The sequence below is a fragment of the Chiloscyllium plagiosum genome, unplaced genomic scaffold (genome assembly GCF_037043375.1).
Source record: "Chiloscyllium plagiosum isolate Xiang-an unplaced genomic scaffold, Cpla_swu_hap1 HiC_scaffold_2, whole genome shotgun sequence".
Taxonomy (NCBI): domain Eukaryota; kingdom Metazoa; phylum Chordata; class Chondrichthyes; order Orectolobiformes; family Hemiscylliidae; genus Chiloscyllium; species Chiloscyllium plagiosum.
The window spans coordinates 78,509,711-78,535,055 of NW_028270140.1; the positions used below are offsets into that span (position 1 = coordinate 78,509,711).

General features: G+C 38.9%; 1 protein-coding gene across 1 annotated transcript in view; it reads right to left on the reverse strand.

Annotated features, from left to right (window-relative positions):
* Positions 1-357: 357 nt before the first annotated feature.
* Positions 358-25,345, reverse strand: part of LOC122557361 (transmembrane channel-like protein 2-B) — a 135,987-nt gene continuing 110,999 nt past the window's right edge. Inside the window, exons 18-22 of the mRNA XM_087993972.1 lie at positions 21,089-21,328; positions 9,501-9,626; positions 5,608-5,686; positions 2,315-2,426; positions 358-1,102 (exon numbers count right to left, since the gene is read on the reverse strand). Coding sequence (XP_087850098.1) covers positions 894-1,102; positions 2,315-2,426; positions 5,608-5,686; positions 9,501-9,626; positions 21,089-21,328 — 766 coding nt within the window. The 3' untranslated portion in view covers positions 358-893. The remainder of the gene's footprint in view (positions 1,103-2,314; positions 2,427-5,607; positions 5,687-9,500; positions 9,627-21,088; positions 21,329-25,345) is intronic.

A 25,345-nucleotide genomic window follows, 5' to 3' on the forward strand; every position in this document is an offset into this window, starting at 1 on the left:
CATGGGGATTCTCTAGCTATACTGTAGTGGCCAGTGGAATTTGCAGATAAACAGCAACTTAATTTCTCACTCCAGAAGTTTTGCTGGTCTCTGAATGGACAACTTTAAATTTAACATACTCCTGATGAAGGGTTTTTGCCCGAAACATCAATTTTTCTGCTCTTGGGATGCTGCCTGACTTGTTGTGCCTTTCCACAGCACGACACTCTCAACTCTGATCTCCAGCATCTGCAGTTCTCACTTTTGCCTATATTAGGCAATCTGTCATATACACAGCAAAATTATATGAAATTAGACTAATTGGCTTTTCAACTAGTCCTGGAATAGTCATTCTAAATACTTTGAATGACATACTGCTCCACATATAGCAAGTTTTATTGTGCAATCTCACAGTAAATAAATACCCACAACAATTACAAGATTATGACTGGAATGATGCATAATGCACCAGCATTAGAGAAATATAAGATACAAAGCTCCTACCAATAATTCTTAGTGCTTAAATTTGTACCATTCCTAATCGCCATCAGTATAGAACCAACATCAACATCTCAAATTTTCAACAAATCAACTTGCTTGCAAAACATTGCCTTTACATTAGGTTTGCTGCAAAACCTGGACCTAAATTAACATAAACTGTAATGATTTTGAACAAATTTAGCAAGAAACGTCAATGCTAAGGCAAAGGCAATTCATCGCACTTAGACTATTACAATTAAGTTACCTATGCTTCTTATAGAAAATGGCAAGTCTACTAGTGATAGGTATGACAATTTTTGATCTGTGTAAAACATTGCTCAGATGATGCCCCAATGTGTGACTGAACATGTGGACCATAAATACATGTGGAAGCAAGGAGCATTTGAAAGATGGCTTCATTTTTGGCTCACACCTCAATGTCGTGGTTGACCAGGAGCAGGTCTACGTGGGCCTGGACCTGGAGTCCCAGATCTTGGCTGTCCTGGTATATGAGAGGCTTGTCTTGAGTTCGGTGGTTTTGTTACCACCATTCTTGGGGGTGGTGGTGCCAGTGTCATTTCTTTTCCATGTTTTCCATTAGCTCTTGTTGCTTCATTGGGTTGCTTTTCAACCACTGTTTGATCTATGTAAAAGAAAATGCTAATATTTTATCTCAAATAAAATTTGATTCTCCTTTCTTTCAATGTTTTATAATTAATCCTTGTGAAAATATGATAACTTACAAGCATTTTAATAAATATATACAATCACTTATTCACAATATTATAGCAGTTTTTGCCTGTGCACAGTGGGGTATATGGAAGAATAGTCAAGGTAGTTGTTGGATCAATGAACTTATGGTGAGTATTAATAGACAGTCTGTTCCTCAGAAATAGAGACAGATAGATCAAGGGATGGAAGGGATGTGCCAGATGTGGATCATGTGAAGGAAAAATGAACACAAACTGGAAAACATGTCAATTAAATTTTTCAGTTCAGTAGAGAGCAGAAGGTAATACTAACCCAGTCAGACAAAACATATTTGATATTTATCAATATATAACCAGAATATGTAGGAAATGGAGTGAACAATTAAGGTGATGGAGAACAGAGGTGTTCTTAAAATAAATGTATCTACTTCAATTGTATAGGTTTGTAATACAGTTACTTATGATAACTGAGTCGCTTTATGACTGCAGCATTTGTTTTTGGATATCAGCATTATAGGCGATGTTTTGCAAACGTGAATAAATAATCATCCTGGAGATCGAAAAATCTGACCACTCAGCCCCTCACTTAACACAATAGAGATGGTTGCTCCATTGTGATAATATAATTTTGACTCTACGTTTCCAAAAAAGAAAGAGAAGTTGGGTGAGAAAATTCAGTAAACAAATTATTTTCCCACTATTTTCCAATTACCTCTAGCAGATTGCAACCATCAGAGTACAAAATTTCATTAAATTTTCTCCAACATCTTGCTAAACTATTGCAGAAAATACTGTTTACAAATTTGCTCTTGCAATCATTAAGGAGTAAATTCAAACTTTAATTTGAATTGTTGCATTACATTAGTGAACATTTCCTGCAGAGCTTTCAAAAATTATCAAAAGTTAAAACTGCGAAATTCCTTTCCAATGCAATACTACTCAATGTTGATGGTGTCGAAGTTGTATTAAGCTAATATTCAAAGAGTGTGGCTTTACCCATAAACCAATTAATAATATTTAATTGCACAAATATTGATGTAATTACCAAATAAAGATTTAAGTGCCAATGCCTTTTTGAGATATCGATTTTTATCAAAATTTGACAATATATACAGATAAAATAAAGCTTTGAGTCCAACCCTTACCTGATTCAGGTTTGCTCACATTTACGTTATTTGGTAAAAGATCTTCCAAATCTTGCAACATAGGATTAACAGTATCCTTATTGTTCCTTCTGTTCTTTTGTTCGTCACGTAACTGTTATAAAAGAGAAGGAATTCCATGATATTTCACAATGCCCTATTGTAAAGCCTGACAATACAGAATATACACAAATGCAAGTCTGTTCCAATGTAACACAAAAGATCTGCATTGTTCCCTATGAACAATGTTATTGTGTTGGACCTCAGTTCAAAATGTGACATAATACTTTTACTTATTAACTTCAAAGTTTAGCTTATAATTTTCATGTTTAATGCAAAGGTATTTTACTGCACTCTAATAGACAAATGGCCTTTCACATGTAAACAAAGCAGCCAAACTCTCATTGTATGTTTAACTATATAATTAGTCTCCAAACAAATATCAAAAATTATTTCACAAGTGCATTAACACACCAATTTTAACAAAACTGAAATGTAGTTCAGCTTCTAATCAGCTCTAATTTCTTGTAGCTCAAACTTTGTGGAAGACATAAATGGAAGAAGACCTCTTTCAGGAAAGAATCTAATTCCTCTTTCTGTTCAGCAGAAGTCTGGGCTCTGTTGTGATAACTATTATTGTGAATCGAAAAGATTTTGCATCTCTGTTGCAATCTTACTGTCATAGCGCGCACAATGTGATAACCAACACATTCTATTCTTGGAGTTACAAAATAATGGGGTGAATTTTACAAGGGAATGGACTAGCCAGCTCCTCCCAACGTAGAAGTTGGTTGGCACTTTACCAACCAGAAATCCAGCTATTTTGCAGCAATATTACTCAGAGGAATTGATTGATTGATAACTGATCTAATTGAATTGCAACTTCTGTTCACATCAGGGAGGAAGTCCTGACCTATCTGGTTGCTCTTTAACCCTAGCACCTCCAGAAAAAAACAGCGGACACTTCTGGGATTACAAGCACTACATACAATGAAGAGAATGTCTCCCAGACATGAGATAAACCTGAGTATTTTGGATGGGTCAGGCTTGGAGGACACTGTGTGAAGTGATGGGAAAGGGGATTTGGGTGATAATAACTGAAGAAGGGTCGGGGAGAGTGGCATGATCTTGGGGATGGTGCTCCTGCCTCCAGCCTGTGCAACAGCAGCCTCCTCAATCAAACCTGCTGCTTTGGTTTCCTTCGTTCTGCCTTTCCCAAAAGGCCAACAAAATCATAGTGAAGAAGTGTGAGGCTCTTGAGCCACTTAAGTGCTTTAATAAGCCAAAAGCTTAGTGAACTGCCCCATTCCTTACTCGATCCTACAATACTGGGTACTGGAGGGGCTGGGTGGAAAGCTGGGGAGGGTTGACCACCTACTTTATTTTATATTCCCAACTGCCTTCACAAGTGCTGGTTGAGATGGAGGGGGTGCATAAAACTCCCTCCGATGTGTTCTTGAAACTTTCTGATAAATACTGATAAGCACAAGCCTATTACTTAATCAAATCGAAATGTGGATCATAGCACTCTGTGTGAAAAAAAAACAGGAAGAAGTCCTATGTCAAATGCTGGTAAAAGCTATTCCAAAAATGTCAACATTTACTTTAGTACCTGTTATGAGTGTGGGTGGTATTATGATACAAATTAGAGCTGTTAAACACCACATTCCTTTGGCTGCTAAAACAGAAGCTACAACTTAAAACTGTTGATTTTAATGCTTGATGTGCTGAGTGAAAATGTTTGGTGGTGAAGGAGTCCTCCAGTCTGTAGACAGTATGAAACTACCAAGAAAGCAGACACATACCTGTATGACATACTGGTGGCCGTGATTTTATCACTGCATTTTCATTCATCGCAGAACTCCCAAACACAAGCATGAAAGAGCTATAGGATCAATTACTAAAAGCAAGCTACCCCACTTTCAGATTGAGATTGACTGCATCCAACATTGTGACAGGCTGGTGACTGATCACCACCATTACATCCTGCAGGATTGTGCCTGTTTTCTTGGTTGCTTCTTACTGCCTACATATTGTTGCAGTCTTCCATCAGCAAACTCTTTCAATCAGCACACCAAGTCAAAGGCCGTTCGCTTGGAGACAAAGATGCAACACTACAAAATAGAAATGTAACAGCTAAGCAGAAGTATAACTTGACTGATGATACCACTGGTGCCATTATTAAGCAGCCCATTGACATAAGCCAATCATTCTGCCACCTGAACTGTTTGCTGCTTTCTGTTGGACAGTTCAAAAGTTTTACTGGATTGTGGCAAATGCTACGTATGGCACAGTATTGTCCTACAATGGAGACTATAACAAAAGCCTGCACAGCAAGCAGACGTTTCACAATTAGATGATGAAAAGTCCAATCACGGTTAGTTTGGAGGAAGAGCAGAGTGCAACAACATCAGATTATGAATATGGCTCTTTGGAAATTATTAATAATTAATTGAACTCTCCACTGCCCTCATCATGACCAATCCTGAACATTCTCTTAATAAGACTGTTCACCACCTTATAAAGAGGTAAAAACAATGACTGCAGATGCTGGAAACCAGATTCTGGATCAGTGGTGCTGGAAGAGCACAGCAATTCAGGCAGCATCCGAGGACAGGCAAAATCGACGTTTCGGGCAAAAGCCCTTCATCAGGAAGGGCTTTTGCCCGAAACGTCGATTTTGCCTGTCCTCGGATGCTGCCTGAATTGCTGTGCTCTTCCAGCACCACTGATCCACCACCTTATAAAGTCTGTTCACCTTACTAGAAAATATTTCCAGACATCAACATTCATGTGCAACTGATCTAACACTGGAGACCAAAACATCATACTTTGATTCAAGGATGGTGAAGGTCAGACATTTCTGCTATAGGTCTTCATGTGATGACAATCAACCCGCAGGTCTTTGGATACAAGTGTTGGAATGATCCACAAGGTTGTAGCATTTGCTTCCTTCTTCGTCCATCTTTGCTGATGCATGATATTAAGATGTTGTAAATCAAATCATGACACTACTTGACAGACGGGTTGTCACCATTTTGAACAATTGGGAGCAAACTTTTCTCACTCATCAATATAAACCCTGCTGTGGTTGAAGGGGAGCCACAGAGTGAGGCTGCAGCCTTCAATCCTGTTTCTATAGGGCTAGTATGACCCAGTACCCAGATTTTCAAAATTTCAGGATTCAACATTTAATTTTATACTCACATCATTAATCATGCATATAGAAAACCATACATGCTATTTTTACTTAGTAAATGTTATTGCAGGCTGAATATTTCTCAATGTGAACATACCATCTGCATCTTCTTTTTTAGCTCCAAATTAGCTGTTTCATATGTTTTTGAAGTGGCATTGAGATAGTATATGGCTAAACTGCAATTGAGTAGAATTAAAACATAGTCAGATATCTGAATAATTGATAATGTAGAATACATTCTGTTAAAGATATATATACTCATGCAAAATGCTGACTCCTTTTCAGAATAATAATTAAAGTGATGACTGTTTTGTCAAATTGAACATTAATATAAATGGTGATAATATCCCTGTTCATAGTTAATCTAGCTCCATAAACCTTTTCTTGAAAGGATCACAAATATGCCAGCCAACCATCCTAACTATCAGGGCAGGATCACATCTGTGGTGATTTCATTGTTTACCCCAGTGAGTGTCTGGTTTTGGAAAGACTCCCAATTTAAAAGCAGTTGGCAGGAACTGTGTCACTAGGTGCTCATCCCAAGGTCCCACCTTTCTAAAGAGGCTTCGATATACAGTCTTGGTGTCCCAGACTGAATCCCACCCCATCCCCTTTAGGAAGGGTGGAAATGAATCACAAGCCATAATTTTAATGAGTGTCAAGACAGATGGATTCCGTACATCTTTGAACTGATCAGGCACTTGTCAGTAGAGTGGCTGAACTAGAGAGATTCTGAGTATTCCATCCCTAAATCATGTTAGAATGTAATGTTCATTGGCTTCCTGCATCTGGTGAATGCCACAGAAGTACAAAATCTGGAGAAATTGCTGGAGAAACTCAGCAGATCTGGCAGCATCTGTGAAGAGAAACCAAAGTTAACATTTCACATCAGAATTTGAAACCACAGAACTCTAGGTTGAGGAATTTTAGCTCTCTTTCATTTTCTATTAACCTTAACTTTTGATCTTTTTTATGTGAATTTGTGTCCTTATCTTCTGAACTGAAACATTTCATTGCATTTTGAAATAAAAGTGGAATTGCAGTACTACAGGTCAGGGTTAAAAATTACAGGCAACGTCTTTTTTGGAAGTACAATATGGACATTTTACAAATAACCAAAAAGCCAGCAACAATTTCATTGTTAGAAAATATTTCTTGATGCTTTGTCTTTTTTTATAAACCATAAAGGCAAGTTTAGCTCCGCAAAGGTTTTGATATATATTTGGTTTTAAGAAATGGACAGCACTGACAAGGCCAGCAATTATTGCACATACCTAATTGCTTTTGAGAGCTTGGTAATGAGCCACTTTCTTGGAATACTGCTAAAACATGTTTACTGTATCATTTCACATTGTACTAATTAATATAGACAAAATGTCTTAAATTTAATTCTGCATTAGGTCACTTCAATCAGAGCGCTGGGTTTGAAAGTATCAGTCAGGATACTTGTTCCTGATCCTCACCTATCCAGTGACCCTTTGTGGAAAATACATGCCTTTTCGCTATTTGGTACGGGTAGAATAGGGCTCAACTCATATGCGCTCCACAGACAAATACTTTGCAACTTTCTAGGCTTTCATAAAGAATGGTCAATTGATATGACTTCAGTATGAGGCATCAGCACAAGATGGTCCATTAAATAGAAGCATGGTTTATAATTATTATTATTATGTTTATTAGTGAAGCCAGAATTTCAGACATTTCAATCAAACTACTTCAAAATCAACTAACTATGGAAAATCAAATAAAGTCATTGCCTAGACAACTGATGTATGTCTGTAACTTTGGTTAAAAAGCTTCCTGCCAATTAATATCTAATGTGATGCAGAAAATTATTTGTTATTTATTTACATTTTCCTTCCTCGCACATGTACTATGGGGTAGTTATTGTAAAGGCAATAAAGTATGAAATCAACAATCATACACTTAAGGACAGTTTGACATTTATTTATAAACTATTTAAGCTTTGTCCAAGAATATTTGCAGATTATACTCAAGTGCAAACCTGTTCTCATCCAATATCTGTAGATGCATAGACACTTTTAGCAGATATCATTTGTTAGCAATCACAAGCAGGACCCCAGAACCATTTTACTCTCCTTTATCAACTGGGAGGTTCCAATTTTGTTCATGGTAATTGTAGCTTAATTAGAATCAGTTAACAGTAAAGGATTGGAATCACACGTAGAGCACTGCATGTCTACATGACTCAGACACTCATTGGAAAATTCATTGAGCCTTGGGGAGCAGCTTATAGTAACTGGCTTAGAAATTCATACATAATCAATCATCTTGATCATCAGTAAAGTGATGGAAGGTGTCATCAGCCATGCTATCAAGCAGTATCTGCTCAGCAATAACCTGCTCACTGGCATTCAGTTTGTATTCTGCCAGGGTCACTCAATTCCTTGGTTCAAACATGGACCTGAATTCCAGAGCTGATGTCAAAATGACTGCTTTTGACATCAAGGACATTTTTATTAGATGTGGCATTGAAGTGCTCAGCTGGAGGCAATAGAAATTGGGGAAAGTCTCCACTAGTTGGAGGCATACCTATCACAATGGATGATGATTGTGGCTGTTGGAGGTCAGTCATCTCAGCTCCAGGACATCTCTGTGGGAGTTCCTCAGGATAGTGTCCTAGGCCCAAGCATCTTCAGTTTTTTTATCAATGACCTTCGAATCTTCAGGATTGGGGATATTGCTGATGATTGCATAATATTCCGTATCATTTATGACTCCTAAGATACTAAAGCAATCCATGTTCAAGTGAAGCAAGACCTGGACAATATCCAACTTGGGCTGAAAACTTGCAAGTAATACTTGTGCTACACAAATGCCCAGCAATGGCCATCTCTAATAAGAGACAAACTAACCATAACCCCTTGACATTCAAGGTGTTAGCATCATTGAATCCGCTCCAAGCCACTCACCATATTGACTTGGAAATATCACTATTCTTTTACTATTGCTGAGGCAAAGTTCTGCAATTTCCTCCCCAACAGCACTGTGGGTCAATCAACAGGACATGGATTGCAGCAGTTCAAGAAGCCAGCTCACCACAACCACCTTCTTATGGGCAATTAGGGATGGGCAATAAATGCTGGCCTAGCCAGTGTTGCCCACATCTCATGAGTAAATAACAAAAATAATTTTAGTGCCTGAAAATTGACCCAACAAGGATTAGTGGTCTATTTTTGAATTGAGCATTTCAAAGTAAACCTTAAAATGATTATTTAAAATGAAGTACAATGACAGGATAATATTTTGAATAGAACAAAGATATAATATAACAGTTATTCATTAATTATTGATAGAATTAATGTTATAATTGAGTTTTACCTGAACATCTACTCTACATGCATATATTAATAGTAAACATGTTCCCTCAAGTAACATAGCTTGGTATGAGGGTGCATTGTGATAATGTTCAGGAAGAAATTCATCATAAGTCTCATTATAGAAACATGCTTGAGAGGAACAACATATTTGATTCCCAGAAAGATATAAAGATCCCTAAAAATTAACCTGCCTGTTTAGCAAGGCAGCCAAATATGGCACATCCTGTTGATTTGACTGACTAAAATGCTCTCACAGTTCATTTCACCGTTAGACAATTGTAATTTGGATTTCAAGTTTGTGCATGATTGAAATAGCTGAAACTCAGAGCTGACTGTACAGTTTGTTCCACTTCTTGCCAATTCAGTGAGCTCCATGGTCAACCTGCATTTCATTCAGAAAGGGATGCCAACAGAATGTGAGTTACCAGTCCAGTTTCAATCAGGATCCAATAAAGTACAACAATTAAAGGGCTTCTGTTCTGTATTTACTTAGAGAGGATATATTGAGATGATCAATGTGGAAAAATAAATGATGCATTTATTGTAATTGTAATAACCACTGCCGTGATTTTACGTTTGAAGCATTTTTGTGTGTTCAACTCGTATAGTTCAAGATTTTCTTTTACAGAAGTGAAATAAAAATACTCACACCATAAGTAAGATTCCAGGAAGAATCAACCCTGGATTTGATGCGTAACTGAAGAGTTTTCCAATAAATGCTGGGAAATCATATTGGATTGTTTCCATAATAACTTCAAACATTTTAGCTTTCCCACTGTTGATTTAGAAAAAGATTAAAATGTGATCTAAATACTTTCAAGAAGTTCTAAGTTGAAGAGTATACTTCGGAATAGAACCATTTCATAGAATCATGCAACCATAGAACCATAGAATTATACAGTGTAGAAGATCCATAGAACCATAGAATTATACAGTATAGGTGAATTGGCCTTCAGCCCATGAAGTTTGTACCACCAAAACTACATTAATTTGACATTAAATCTACAGTAGTCCCACCTTCTAGCACCTGTCCACAGTGTTGAATGCTACAACATTTCAAGTGCACATCCAAGTAATTTTTAAAGGTTGTGAGGTGCCCCACCTCAACTACCCTCCCAGGAAGGGCAGCATGGTGTTTAAAAGGCAGCATGCTGCCTTACAGCACCAGGGACCCGGGTTCAATTCCAGCCTTGGGCGACTGTCTGTGTGGATTTTGCATGTTCTCTCTGTGTCTGTGTGCAGTTCATAGGGTCAGTGCAGACTTGATGGGCCAAATGGCCCCTTTCCACACTGTAGCAGTATTATGATTCCAAGTGCATTCCAGACCCCACCACCCTCTGAGTGAAAAATTGTTTCACAGAATTTTTTTATCATAGAATCCCTACAGTATGGAAACAGACCCTTCAGCCCAACAAGTCCAAAGTGACCCTCCAAAGAGTAACCCTCCGAGACCCATTCCCCTTCCCTATTATCCTATATTTACCCCTGACTAATGCACCTAACCTTCACATCCCATAACACAATCAGCAATTTAGCATGGCCAATTCACCTAACCTGCACATCTTTGGATTGGGGGAGGAAACCGGAGCACCTGGAGGAAACCCACGCAGACACGGGAAGAATGTGCAAACTCCACACAGACAGTCAGCTGAGGCTGGAATCAAACCCGGGTCCCTGGTGCTGCGAGGCAGCAGTGCCAACCACTGAGCCACTGTGCCGCCCTAATCCTCTTACCTGTCAGCATAAAATTTTGTCTCCTAATCAGCCTGCTCAGATATGTTATTACACAACTCTGAACCGGATGGGTTCTGACCCTCCTTGCTACTGACCCTTAACGAAGGCAAACTGCTGCTTTCTATTCACCTTGTCCAGGTTTGACATATAAGAAGCAACTGAGGACTCTGGGTTTGTACTCAATCAAATTTAGAAGGATGAGGGTATGATGACATTGCGGCCTGAATAAAATGGAGGTAGGGAAGATGTTTCCACTAGTAGGAGAGTCAAGGACATGAGGGCACAGCCTCAGAGTGATGGGTTTACCCTGAGATGAGGAGGAATTCATCCAGCCAGAGAGGGTGATGGATCTGTTGAACTCATTGCCACAGAAGGTTGTGCAGACCAAATCATTGAATGTATTTAAGACAAAGATTGATAGGTTCTCGATTAGTAAGGGATTCAAGGGTTACAGGGAGAATATAGGAGAATGGGGTTGAGAAATGAATTAGACACAGTCGAATGGAGAACAGATTCAATGGGCTGAATGGCCTATTTCTGCTCTTATACCTTGTGGTTTTATGGTCTTACGGTCTCATATATACCTTTATCATATCCCCCCCATAACCTTCTGTCATCCAAAGTAAACAACCCAAGCTCTGTGCAATTGGACAGCAGAGTGTCATTCATTCATCATTATTATGCAAACCAGAAACAGTTGACAACCAGCGTCTTCAGGTCACATTACTTCAATCCAAGAAGTGTCAATTTGATAAAATCTTTAATAGTACTATCTAAAAATAACTGCCTGGAAGTCTCACAATCACCTGCCATTTGACTACATGCTAAATATTTCTCTTCACCTTAACATCAAATCTCCATGTCCAAGATCCATTCAAACTTTGGATAATACCCAAACATTTGGAAAGATTTGTGCAGCAGTGCTCTCACATTCCTGCACAATTTATTGTCAAAAAGCCAATTTGTCTCTTATCTCCACATTCTTGCAGTTCTTTCTAAAATATGCTGTATTAATAGCTATTTCTCAATTGTCTGGGCGTGTTGGCCATGTTGAATTTGAGACTTATTATTCAATTTCTTTCTTTAACTTATTCTTTCACATGGGGTTCAAAACTGTAATCTCCTTACCTCCATTTATTTTATCTCATACTAAAATCAGATTTGACAATGTCAGAACCTTTTCCCAAGCCTAGCCTCATCTCCTAGATACACTATTGACTTATTGAATGTCCTTTTTAATATAATACAACTTTGTTTACCATGAAGAAGGACATGGAAGATATAGAATGTAGGGAAATAGATAGTGACATCTTGAAAAATGTCTATATCACAGAGGAGCAAGCGCTGGATGCCTTGAAATGCATAAAAATGGATAAATCCCCAGGACCTGATCAGGTGTACCCTAGAAATCTGTGAGAAGTTAGGGAAGTGATTGCTGGGCCTCTTGCTGAGATATTTGTATCATTGATAGTCACAGGTGAGGTGCAGGAAGACTGGAGGTTGGCTAACATGATGCCACGATTTAAGAAAGGCCAGGGAACTATAGACCGGTTAGCCTGACGTCAGTAGTGGGAGAGTTGTTGGAGGGAATCTTGAGGGACAGGATGTACATGTATTTGGAAAGGCAAGGGCTGATTAGGGATAGTCAACATGGCTTTGTGCGTGGGAAATCATGTCTCACAAACTTGATTGAGTTTTTTGAAGAAGTAACAAAGAGGAATGATGAGGGAAGAGTAGTATATGGACTTCAGTAAGGCATTCAACAAGGTTCCCCATGGGAGACTGGTTAGCAAGGTTAGATCTCATTGAAAACAGGGAGAACTAGCCATTTTGAGACAGAACTGGCTCAACGGTAGAAGACAGAGGGTGGTGGTGGAGGATTGTTTTTCAGACCGGAGGCCTGTGACCAGTGGAATAACACAAGGATCAGTGTTGGGTCCACTACTTTTCGTTATTTATATAAATGATTTGGCTGTGAGCTTAAGAGGTATAGTTAGTAAGTTTGTAGATGACACCAAAATTGGAGGCGTAGTGGACAGTGAAGAAGGTTACCTCAGATTACAAGGGGATCTTGATCAGATGAGCCTATGGACTGAGAAATGGCAGATGGGGTTTAATTTAGATAAATGCGAGGTGCTGTATTTTGGGAAAGCAAATCTTGGCAGGACTTGTACACTTAATGGTAAAGTCCTAGGGAGTGTTGCTGAACAAAGAGACCTTGGAGTGCAGGTTCATAGCTCCTTGAAAGTGGAATCGCAGATAGATAGGATAATGAAGAAGGTGTTTGGTATGCTTTCCTTTATTGGTCAGATTACTGAGTACTAGATTTGGGAGATTATGTTGCAGCTGTACAGGACATTGGTTAGGCCACTTTTGGAATATTGCATGCAATTCTGGTCTCCTTCCTATCGGAAGGATGTTGTGAAACTTGAAAGGGTTCAGAAAAGATTTACAAGAATGTTGCCAATGTTGGAGGATTTGAGCTATAGGGAGAGATTGAATAGGCTAGGGATATTTTCCCTGGAGCATCAGTGGCTGAGGGGTGACCTCATAGAGGTTTACAAAATCATGTGGGGCATGGATAGGGTAAATAGACAAGGTCTTTTCCCTGGGGCGGTGGAGCCAAGAACTAGAGGACATAGGTTTAGGGTGAGAGGGGAAAGATATAAAAGAGACCAAAGGGGCAACTTTTTCATGCAGAACGTGGTATATGTGTGGAGTGGGCTGCCAGAGGAAGTGGTGGAGGCTGGTACAATTGCAACATTTAAAAGGTATCTGAATGGGTATATGTATAGGAAGTGTTTGGAGGGATTTGGGCTGGTTGCTGGAAGGTGGGATTAGATTGGGTTAGGATATCTGGTCAGCATGGGCGAGTTGGACCGAAGGGTCTGTTTCCGTGCTGTACATCTCTATGACTCTATAACTTACTGAGAGGTAAAAATAAACCATAAGACAGTTGTTTGGTGCAACATTCAACAGAAATGACTATAATAATTATTTAATTTATATCTACTAAATGGTTTAAACGGTAATGAATTGTGGTTTGTATATTACTATTCATATTAAATGGCTGATGGTTCATCATTAAATAATTGATTATATGTCTTCTTTCTGTAATTAAACATACAGTCATAGAGTCATATTTGAGAAATTTGTTATACATAACATTTTTCAACATTTACAATCCTAATGGTACTGTCAGTCATCTTGCAGAAGACTAGCATTTAAATTATTATATATACATGTACCATATTTTTAATTGTACTTCAGATCTAGATGTTACTGGCTAGACCAGCATTTAGTGTCCATCTCCACCCAGTGAACAGTCAACCTTATTGCTGTGGGTCTAGAGTCACATGTAGTGCAAAGATGGCAGATAAAGACGGGAGATTTCTTCCCTAAAGGACAGTAGTAAATCTAATGAGATTTTATACCAACCAAAAGTGACTGCCATTAGACTAGCTTTTTATTCCGTATGTTTATTGACTTCAAGTTGTACCACACCTCAGAACCTTAGCCTCAGGATTAGAATACTGAGCTAGTGGCATTGCCATTACACAACCTCCTCATAGCCACCTCCTCTAGCATGGCTTGTACAATGCTGTGTCTACAATATTTACAGTGTTACAATGTCTAATCATTTTATAAGACTAGAAATTGACATAGGCAAATGTCTATTAATTAATGTGTGGCTCATTTATACAACATGATGTAATCAAATGTCAGAAAAGGAACAAACAGCTGAATGGCCCATTCCTGGTCCTCGGTTCCTATTCTTCTACCCAAAACTATATTAAAATACAGGAATAGCAATGTTCCTTGAGTGTATTAAGTATAATTTCAATAATATTGCCTATAGCAATGTCCAGGCTGTCCAAGTATCTGGAATATTTCCTCTCATTCACAGTGCGTACAACAACTGCCAGTCAAGGAATGTTCCCATGAAAAGCTAAGGGATACTCAAGGGGCTGAATCTTACTTTTGATTTAATCAAAATTGTGTTAAAGTGTTTGGAGGGATTTCTGGTGAAAGGGCTGATGGGGTTTCTTGGCGTATCTTACCAAGCCAGCCAGCATGACTACTGACCTCACCCATATGATATCTGACAGTTCAGATTCTGCCCCTATCTTACCACATGCCATTCCCAGAATAGTTGCTACTTAGCAGATGTAGTCCAAAGGACTGGCATCGCTTGCTTCTGTACTATCTTTAAAAGCCGTTGGGCACGCAGACACATAGTGGCATTCCAAAGATGCCCTGCTCCATGACAAGCAAAATCAAAACATGTCGGAAAAGGGGAAGAACACACGCAGAACAACTTAGCATCTTTTTCTCATCTGCCACAGGATGTACAAACGCCCCTAAGATTCCACTGACAATTTTACAGTCTTAAACTTAGATCATAAGCTACTCTTCAATTCAGCCCTAAAGTAATGTTCTACTTTGAACAGCTGTTGCTTACTTGGATAGTTGTTTGGGTCTAAATGCATTACTCTATACAGAGATGTCAATTAAAGAATGTTATTGATAATGGCATATACCAATGAGAAAATATGAGTAAATTTCCAAGATTGAATGTATAATTCAGTTTAATGCTATGAGCAAAACCACAAAGCATTTTGAAATAACAATGATTGCAAAAACATATTGATTTGAATATTTTCTCCTGTGATATTAATTAAAAATGCTTTTTCTTTTTGAATTCTGTTTGAGTGTGCTTCAGATATTTTAGATTTTCCTTTCTCTCAGAGAACTTGATACTCATGGTCACGCGTTTTATTGTTGCTTGTGGCATCAGTATTTTCTTGTCAAATAAATGAACTAGACAAGCAGCATATACAAGATCAGAAGAGTGTCAACTTTTTTTAAAATTAATGGGGGAGTATGTGGTGTTCTACAGGATGCACTGAGTTATACAGTACTCCAACAATGTAGAAAATGATGTTTTGAATTGTTGTAAATAGTCATCAATTCTATAATCCAGACAAACATTTTTTCAGCATTAGTAAATACACATGGGTAGCAGAATATCTTTATGATACTATGGATGTTCACAGGATCACAGGATGCTTATGGTGCTGCAAGAGACCATTCCAGTTGATATGCCTGCAGAAGCTCTCTGAGCATTTTAACTTAGTTCCAATCCCTTATCTTTTCCCATAACCGTGGACATTATTTCTATTTAAACAATGCTGTCTTGAATCCCTCAGTTAACTTGCGTACATCACACTCCCAGGAAGTGCGTGTTAAACCCTCATTATTCATTGTGTGAAAAGATATTTTCTCATTCCATAGTTGTATCTTTTCGACTGTAAAATCATATCCTTTCGTTCTGGATCTTGTTACAAGCAGGAAGAAATTTCCCCCATCTAGATTTGTCCAGACTCCTCTCGATTTTGAACATTTCTAGTAATTCTGATTTTAGCCTTTTCCTTTCCAAGGAAGACAGTTCTAACTTCTCCAAATCTATCCTCATACTGATGTGCTTTAACCCTGGAATCATTCTCATAAATCTTGAATTGCTGGTAGGGAACTCACTCAAAGAAAATTTGGACTAGCAGCCAGTAAATCCTATCAGAAGCATGAATTGCTGAACCTTCTACCAAATGCCTTTTATATATGTAATCGGTGCCATTTCAATAAGGCACACACCTGAAATTTCCACCAAGGTTCCCCAACCTCCTTCACAAGCATTTGTAGAAGATGGTTATATGCTTGGTGAAATGGTTGTTGATGGTCATTTATCTACAGTCTTCGTTGATTTGATTTATGACGCCCGATGGAATTTCCATCCATTTTGGGGGGCAACACCAAACTGTAGCCCTGTGATTTGCACAAACAATGGAAAATGTACTGTAACCCTAAAGGGGAATGATTGGTTATTTTGGCTCTGTGAAGGTCACTTCTGTAATACAAACAACAATAGCTTACCAATTACATTACATCCATCAAACTACAGTCAACATTAGCTCTACTGCAATCGTACACTTCGCTCATTTGTTTTTGTTCTGAAACTTTCATCTGACATACACTTCATCGCAAGCATTGCCCCCGTTGCAGCATTCAATACGCAGACAAAATGTACGACCTTCCAATGTCAATTAAAGATCATTTTTTCACTCTTGTAATGGAACTATGCTTGAGTTTGAGTATTTTTGGTCCAAGGAGATAAGCAGTTACATATCAATAAGCTTTGGATATTGTACATAAATATATTGCAACATCTTGAATCTCTACTTAAAAGTATTCATTAAAATTACGCCATACCATTTTGCAGATTTTTAATATTTCAAATGAATAGTTCACTAAATAATAATGTACTAAGAGACTTCCACATTGCTGACAAATGGATAGCCATTAGCCAGCAGAATTGTTCGAGCGATTAAACTCTAGTTTATGATACCTCGTGGCTCTGCCCTAATAAGTTTGCCATGTGTAGGTTTTGTACATCTCTATTCGGATTGCTAATGCCACGACAATAGCAATAATCTCATCAGGCCATTAGGGAAATTGTATTTGATGTGAATCTGAGAAACCACTTCTTTATGGGAAAACTGTGAGTTGTGAGTTATAAGCAGACTAATCTGAGGAACATTCCAAACTTTATCAGTTTTGGCAAAGATCCTCAGTTACATTTTTTCATCAGCTATTGCAATCATTAACTGTACTTTCTGTACTCAGGTCACGAACCACTAAATCAAAACCTGATGTACATTCATTGATCTCCCAAGGCATTGTGCACAAGGACTAAATTCAGAGGGAGAAAGACTTGACTTCATCATATGACTAGTCATCTGGCAGACTAGATCAAACCCCTGTTCGAGAACCTGCCTCACTTTTATTCCATTCATTAATGCTGTAACTATATCTCACACCAATGATGACAATACAAAAGATAATTGGAGTTTGACAAGTTCCCAATTTAAATGTGGATATTAAGTTAGAATTGCTTACAGGAAGTGCGTTAAAATACACTTAGTTTACCACATTACTACAGTTTGGTTAAGTCAAAGGTGAAATTGTTACTCTACCCGGATCTTTGAATTCTGTGAGCTCAACCGGAATTACTAAACTTACATATTTTCTGCTCATGCAGCTAATGGAATTTTATTTTAATGGAGCTTGAGGATGAGCAACTGCAGGCTAACTTTCAATGGGCTGATATCAGACCTCCTGAGCTCTCATATACAATGTGAGACATCGTGGTAAACTCAATTGTAATATATTAAAAGTCTTGCACAAACCACACATTTTGTCAAATGCTCTCACATCTCTATTGTTACAACACAATGTTTTTTCCAACATGTGGTTGACAACATATTGGAAGATCTACTTTGTTGAAAAGAAAAGGTGCGAAATGAGATTGAATATCACAGTTATATCAGATATAGCTTATATTTTTGTCCTTAAAATATCATGTCAAACACCCAGTTCTGAGCCTGCTCATTATTGGTTACTCAAAGACGATTAGAGTAAGAAATTCACACCATAAACTTGTAGATTATGACATGCTGTACAACAGAGAGGCAGGGACTACAATAATTTATGGAGAAATTGGATCAGTATTTGAAAATGAAATATATGGAATGTGATGAGGAAGAACTGAGAAACGGAAGTAAATTCAATTCAAAGAGTTAAAATCAGCACAGATGCAATTTATCAAATTAATTCCTTCTTGAGAAACAAATTTGTCAGGAGATTTCAGCCATCTGTAAGAATAGTAGAATGGTTATGGTAGGGGATTTTAACTTTCCAAATATAGTCTGTGACTGCCATAGTGTTAAGGGTTTAGATGGAGAAGAATTTGTTAAGTATATACAAGAAACTTTTCTGAATTAGTATGTGGATGTACCTACTAGAGAAAGTGCAATACTTGACCTACTTGATCTACTTTTGGGAAATAAGGCAGGGCAGGTGACTGAGGTGTCAGTGGGGGAGCACTTTGGGGCCAGCGACCATAATTTCATTATTTTTAAATAGTGATGGTAAAAGATAGACCAGATCTAAAAGTTGAAGTTCTAATTTGGAAGAAGGCCAATTTTTACTGTATTAGGGAAGGACTTTCAAAAGCTGATTTTTTTTTGGGGGGGGGAGAAGGGGGGAATGTTCATAGCTAAAGGGGCTACTGGAAAATGTAACACCTTCAAAAATGAGATAACAAGAGTTCAAAGACAGAATATCTGTTAGTGTGAAAGGAACGACCGGTAGTTGTAGGGAATGCTGGACAAGTAGAGAAATTGAGGTTTTGGTTAAGAAAAAGAAGGAAGCATATGTCAGGTATAGATCGAGTGAATCCTTAGAAGAGTATAAAGGCAGTAGGAGTATACTTAAGAGGGAAATCAGGAGGACAAAAAGGGGATATGAGATACTTTTGGCAAATAGGATTAAGGAGAATCCAAAGGGAGTTTATAAATGCATTAAGGACAAGAGGATGACCAAGGATAGAATAGGACCCCTCAAATATCAGCAAGGCAGTCTATGTGTGGAGCCACAGGAGATGGGGGAGATAATAAACAAGTATTTTGCATCAGTGCTTACTGTGAAGAAGGACATGGAAGATATAAAAAGTGAGGAAATAGATGGTGACATCTTGAAAAATGTCCGTATTACAGAGGAGGAGGTGTTTGATGTCTTGAAATGTATAAAAGTGGATAAATCCCTCGAACCTGATCAGGTGTATCCTAGAACTCTATGGGAAGCTAGTGAAGTGATTGCTAGGCCCGTTGCTGAGATATTTGTATCATCGATAGTCACAGATGAGGTGCCAGAAGACTGGAGGTTGGCTAACATGGTGCCACTATTTAAGAAAGGTGGTAAGAACGAGCCAGGGAACTATAGACCAGTGAGACTGACGTCAGTGTTGTTGGAGAGAATCCTGAGGGACAGGATTTACATGGATTTGGAACAGCAAGGTCTAATTAGGGTTAGTCAGCATGGCTTTGTGCATGAGAAATCATGTCTCATGAACTTTATTGAGTTTTTTGAAGAAGTAACAAAGAAGATTGACGAGGACAGAGTGGTAGAATGTGATCTATATTGACTTCAGTAAGGCGTTCGACAAGGTACCCCATTCCAGACTGATTAGTAAGGTTAGATCTCATGGAATACAGAAAGAACTAGCCATTTCGATGCTGAACTGCCTCGAAGGTAGAAGACAAAAGGTGGTGGTGGAGGGTTGCTTTTCAGACTGGAGGCCTGTGACCAGTGGTGTGCTGGGTACACTACTGTTTGTCACTTACATAAATGATTTGGATGTGAACATAGGAGCTATGTGAACATAGTAAGTTTGCAGATGACACCAAAATTGGAGGTGTAACGGACAGCGAAGAAAGTTACCTCAGAGTACAATGGGATCTTGATCAGATGGGCCAATGGGCTGAGGAGCAGCAGATGGAGTTTAATTTTGATAAATGTGAGGTGCTGCATTTTGGGAAAGCAAATCTTAGCAGGACTTATACACTTAATGGTAATGTCCTAGGGAGTGTTGCTGAACAAAGAGACCTTGGAGTGCAGGTTCATAGCTGCTTGAAAGTAGAGTTGCAATTAGGTAGGATAGTGAAGAAGGCGTTTGATACGCTTTCCTTTACTAGTCAGAACATTGAGCATAGGTGTTGGGAGGTCATGTTGCAGCTGTACAGGACATTGTTTGGGCACTTTTGGAATATTGTGTGCAATTCTGGTCTCCTTCCTATCAGTAGGATGTTGTGAAACTTGAAAGGGTTCAGAAAGATTTACAAGAATGTTGCCAGGGTGGGAGGATTTGACTTTTAGGGAGAGATTGAATAGGCTGGGGCTCCCTGGAGCATTGGAGGCTGAGGGGTGACGCATAGAGGTTTATAAAATCATGAGGGATACAGATAGGATAGATAGACAAGGCCTTTTCCCTGGGATGGGGGAGTTCAGATGAGAGGGTATAGGCTTAGGGTGAGAAGGGAAAGATTTAAAAGAGACCTAAGGGACAACTTTTTCATGCAGAGGGTGGTGCATGTACGGAATGAGCTGCCAGAGGAAGTGGTGGAGGCTGGTACATTTACAACATTTAAAAGGCATCTGGATGGGTATATGAATAGGAAGGGTTTGGAGGGATATGGGCCAAGTGCTGGCAAATGGGACTAGATTAGGTTATAATATCTGGTTGGTATAGATGAGTTGAACTGAAGGGTATTTTTCCATGCTGTAGATCTCTCTGACTCTCTGACTCTATGACATAATAGAGATGATTGTATGCTCATACACAATAACATGAGCAGAATGAAAACTGTGACATCATTTGAGGAATAACATAATTAGATCCCATATTAAACAATGGTTTCTTGATAGAAAGCACATCGTCCTTATTGTATTATTCTTGGTTGATATCATTGTGAATAAAGAAATACAAAAATAAGGGAAAAAATATAGAAGCTTAATACATGGTTTGGTCATGTAGGAGATAACATTTTAGACATAAAACAAAAAAGAAATGCATTCTACACACATAATACTATCTTTTAAACTGATTACCTGAATGGCCCACAATCGAACGATGGGGTAAATGTCATTATGGTGTAGATAACTGGCAATAAGCTTAGGAACAATATCAACAGTAACAATGACATATAAAAATTATTAGATCCTGATGCCTTGAAAACTCTTGACTGAGGGACATTGCAACACATAACAGCCCAGCACTGAAAGTACATGGATGTCAACAGCCGTAGAATATTGATGCCAATTAAGCCAGGAGAATAGAAAGTCCCCATCCTGAAAAAAAAATTATTCAGTAGTGTTAAAACAATATACATGCAAGTACAAACAATGTTAATACTATCCTTAGTGTTTTTTTCTTAATATTTGTTCATTGGATGTGGGCAGTACTGTCAAGGCCAGTTTTCATTTCCCATCCCTAATTGCTCAGTGGGCAGTTCAGAGTCAATCACATTGTTGTAGGTCTGGAGTCACACATATGCCAGATAAAGGGAGTGTGGCAGTTTTCCTTCACTACAGGACATGAATGCACTAGATGAGTTTTTAAAACTACCACTAGTGGTCACGTAGTTTCCATTAGGCTAGTTTATATCCCATTTTTTAAATTCAAACCCATGTTCTCAAAGCATTGGCCTGGATTAATACTCCAGTGACATTACCACTATATCATCGCTTCCCCTCACAGGTGTCAATGTCTTCAGATGCTTCAAACAAGTGAAGTGAAATTGTGCTGATTTTTAATAATCCTGCAGTGTGATGATTCAACAGTACATACATGGAACATGTGACACCCTGCTGTTTCTTTTCCCCTTATTCACTTACATTATAATTACTGATAAATCAGTCAACTCCATTAGCTTATCAACATTCCTTACATGCTAGCATAGCAAACTTATTTGATTCTTTGCTTTGTATACACTTTCTACCTTATTGAAATGCTGTGGGCCAAATTTTCCCATTTTGAGTAAAAGCGTTTTGCCAATTATGGTCAATTATGGCTCACAGCGACTTTTCTCTCACAAGTGCTCACTCTTCACTTCGTTGATTATGTAACCAAGCTCATGGACATATTCTTTTGCAATTGCATGGCAGGAGAGGAAGTAATGCTTGCCACTGCCGGGATCTTCCAGTATTCAACTACTGGTGTCATGGTTAAAGTCCGTCAGCTCACCACTTTAGATGTTGCAAGTCAGTAATTGTCCTCCATGTTGTGGTGCTCAATCATTATCATTGAGGTTATGGCCCAGAAAGTGAAGTTCACTCCCCACTTCACAGACAGGGACCTGGAGGTGGTGGTGAAGAGGAAAGCAGTCCTTTTTCCTGCTTACTACCAAAGGAGGTCATAGCACCAGACCTAGCTAGACTGGACTCAGATAATGGCCCAGGTCAGTGATGTGCCCCTGCATTAAAGGGAATGTTGAGGATGGTAGGAGGAAGGTTGATGATTTCCTGTGCTCTGTAAATATCACTATCTACTCTCTGGTAACTCACACACACAGGGCCAGTACCCACTGGAATGCTGCTGCTACATTCGAAAGCTCCTGAACTATAACTCTTATTATTACATGCATCAAATCCACTGAATAGCTCTCACGCACTTATCCTCTCAAGACACTGAACTCTCTTGCCCTTTGCCTACCCATTCAATGGAGACACCTCACCACTATTCCAGTTCCTGTATAACTACTCTTCCATCCATTTGGTGATATTCAATCCCTTTCTTTGTCCCATTTCAGAAAAAAGCACGGCCCATCCCAAAGATGGGGCTTTTCACAGCACTGTGCTCCAGGGCCCAATCCCTGGCCTGCAAGAACTTGGAACTCTCGACTCTGGTAAAACCAAGGGTCTGACTGATGGACAAGGGATTGAAAGGTCTGGTTCCATGCTGTACTTCTCTACGACTCGATGACTTATACTGAAATTAGACAAGCCCTGACTGACTGTGACTGTACCTTATGACTGACCATAGCCCCTTTTGACTCCGCTAAGGACTGCTGCCCATTGACATTCCAACATAGTCATTAGGTGGAAGCACATGCATTGCATTGGTGTGCAAGTTGCAGATGTGATGTTGATATAGCATGGTGCAGTACAATGTCATGTTTACCCGTATATTGTTCAGTAGTCCTCACTGTGACAAACTGCCTGCTTCTCCTCTGCTCTAAAATGCAATGCAATATTCAGAGAATGTCAGTCTGCAAGTAAGCATAAAATGAGTGAACAAGATGGTGTGATGTTAACTGCCATAAGATATATCAAATATAGATGAACGAGATATATGTGTGCCTCTGTGTGACCTGGAAGAAACGTGCAAGTTACAGGGGTCCATGTGCTCCAAAGTAAAGTCCTGAGGGGCTGAAGTGGCCATTGAGCGGGGTCAAGAGCAAGTATGGTGTTATAGTGAAGCTAGTGGTTTTCAACTATCACCTTGCGTAGACAAAGGGTTGAAAAGGTCAGTGTCCATCAAGCAAGCAGATACATGATGATGAAGGCAGAGTTGGATGTAGGCAAGAACAAGTGATTAGTGAACTGCAGCTGCCAGTGCAAGTTTTGAATCACAAATTGGGAATTTGTGCCACCTAGTTTCTCAGGAAAGGAGAGGAGAATCATTAGTAGCATAGAAAGGAGAGCAGTTGAGCTAATAATGAGATACAAATGGATGGAAGTAAGGTAGAATATTTGAGGGGAAAATTGAGAAATTTCTGGATGTTGGGATTCTGACTTTTTCAGTGATAATGCCATTGGAATTGTAATGCAGAGTCGCAATTTAATGTTCTGAGAATATGTTTTCGAAACCTACCATGGAAGGTAGTGAAATTCAAATTCAATATTTAAAAAACTGCAATTAAAAGCTGATCTAATAGAACCATGGGCTGAATATTATGGTTTGTTTTGGCTAAATCTAAGTTGCATTGAGATTTTTGTGGGTTTCTCACCGCAAGTTATCTCACTGTATCTTATCAAATGTGCCACATTAATTGTCTGCCACACCCCTACAGCATGCCTCATGTCCAAATTCCATACCATCCTGCCATGCACTGCTCCTGGAACAACTCACCACAGCAGATATGTGGAGCATGTCCTTGATAAGTGCTTACCTGTCAAGCAGGGAGGAAATGGTTGAGTAAGGGAGCCGAGGTTTACGAAAGAAGTTGAATCTCTTGTCAAGAGGATGAAGAAGGCTCATGTTAGGATGAGATGTGAAGGCTCAGTTAGGGCTTTTCAGAGTTAAAAGTAGCCAGGAAAGACCGAAAGAGGGAGCTAAGAAGAACCAGGAGGCAACATGAAAATTCATTGGCAGATAAGATTAAGGAAAAACCGAAAGCTTTCTATACGTACATCAGGAATAAAAGAATGTCTAGAGAAAGCTTAGGGCCAATCAAGCATCATAGTGAAAAGTTGTGTGTGGAGTCCGAGGAGATAGGGAAGCATGAAATGAATATTTTTCATCATTATTCACACTAGAAAAAGACAATGTTGTTGAGGAGAATACTGAGTATCAGGGTACCAGAGGGGAAAATAGATAAGTCCCCTGGGCCAGATGGGATTTATCCTAGGATTCTCTGGGAAGCCAGGGAGGAGATTGCAGAGGCTTTGGCTTTGATCTCTATGTCATCATTATCTACAGGAATAGTGCCAGAAGACTGGAGGATAGCAAATGTTGTCCCTTTGTTCAAGAAGGGGAGTAGAAACAACCCTGGTAATTATAGATCAGTCAGCCTTACTTCAGTTGTGGGTAAAGTGCTGGAAAAGGTTATAAAAGATAAGATTTATAATCATCTAGAAAGGAATAAATTCATTAGGGATAGTCAACACAGTTTTGTGAAGAATAGATCATGTCTCACAAACCTTATTGAGTTCTTTGAGATGGTGACCAAGCAGGTGAATGAGGGTAAAGTGGTTGATGTGATGTATATGGATTTCAGTAAGGCATTTGATAAGGTTCTCCAAGGTTGCTGTTGCACAAAATACGGAGGCAAGGGATTGAGGGTGATTTAACAGTTTGGATCAGAAATTGGCAAGCTGAAAGAAGACAGAGGGTGGTGGTTGATGGGAAATGTTCATCCTGAAGTTCAGTTATTAGTGGAGTACCACAAGGGTCTGTTTTGGGGCCACTGCTGTTTGTCATTTTTATAAATGACCTAGATGAGGGTGTAGAAAGATGGGTTAATAAATTTGAGGATGACACTAAGGTCGGTGGAGTTGTGGATAGTGCCAAAGGATGTTGCAGTTTACAGAGGGACATAGATAAACTGCAGAGCTGGGCTGAGAGGTGGCAAATAGAGTTTAATG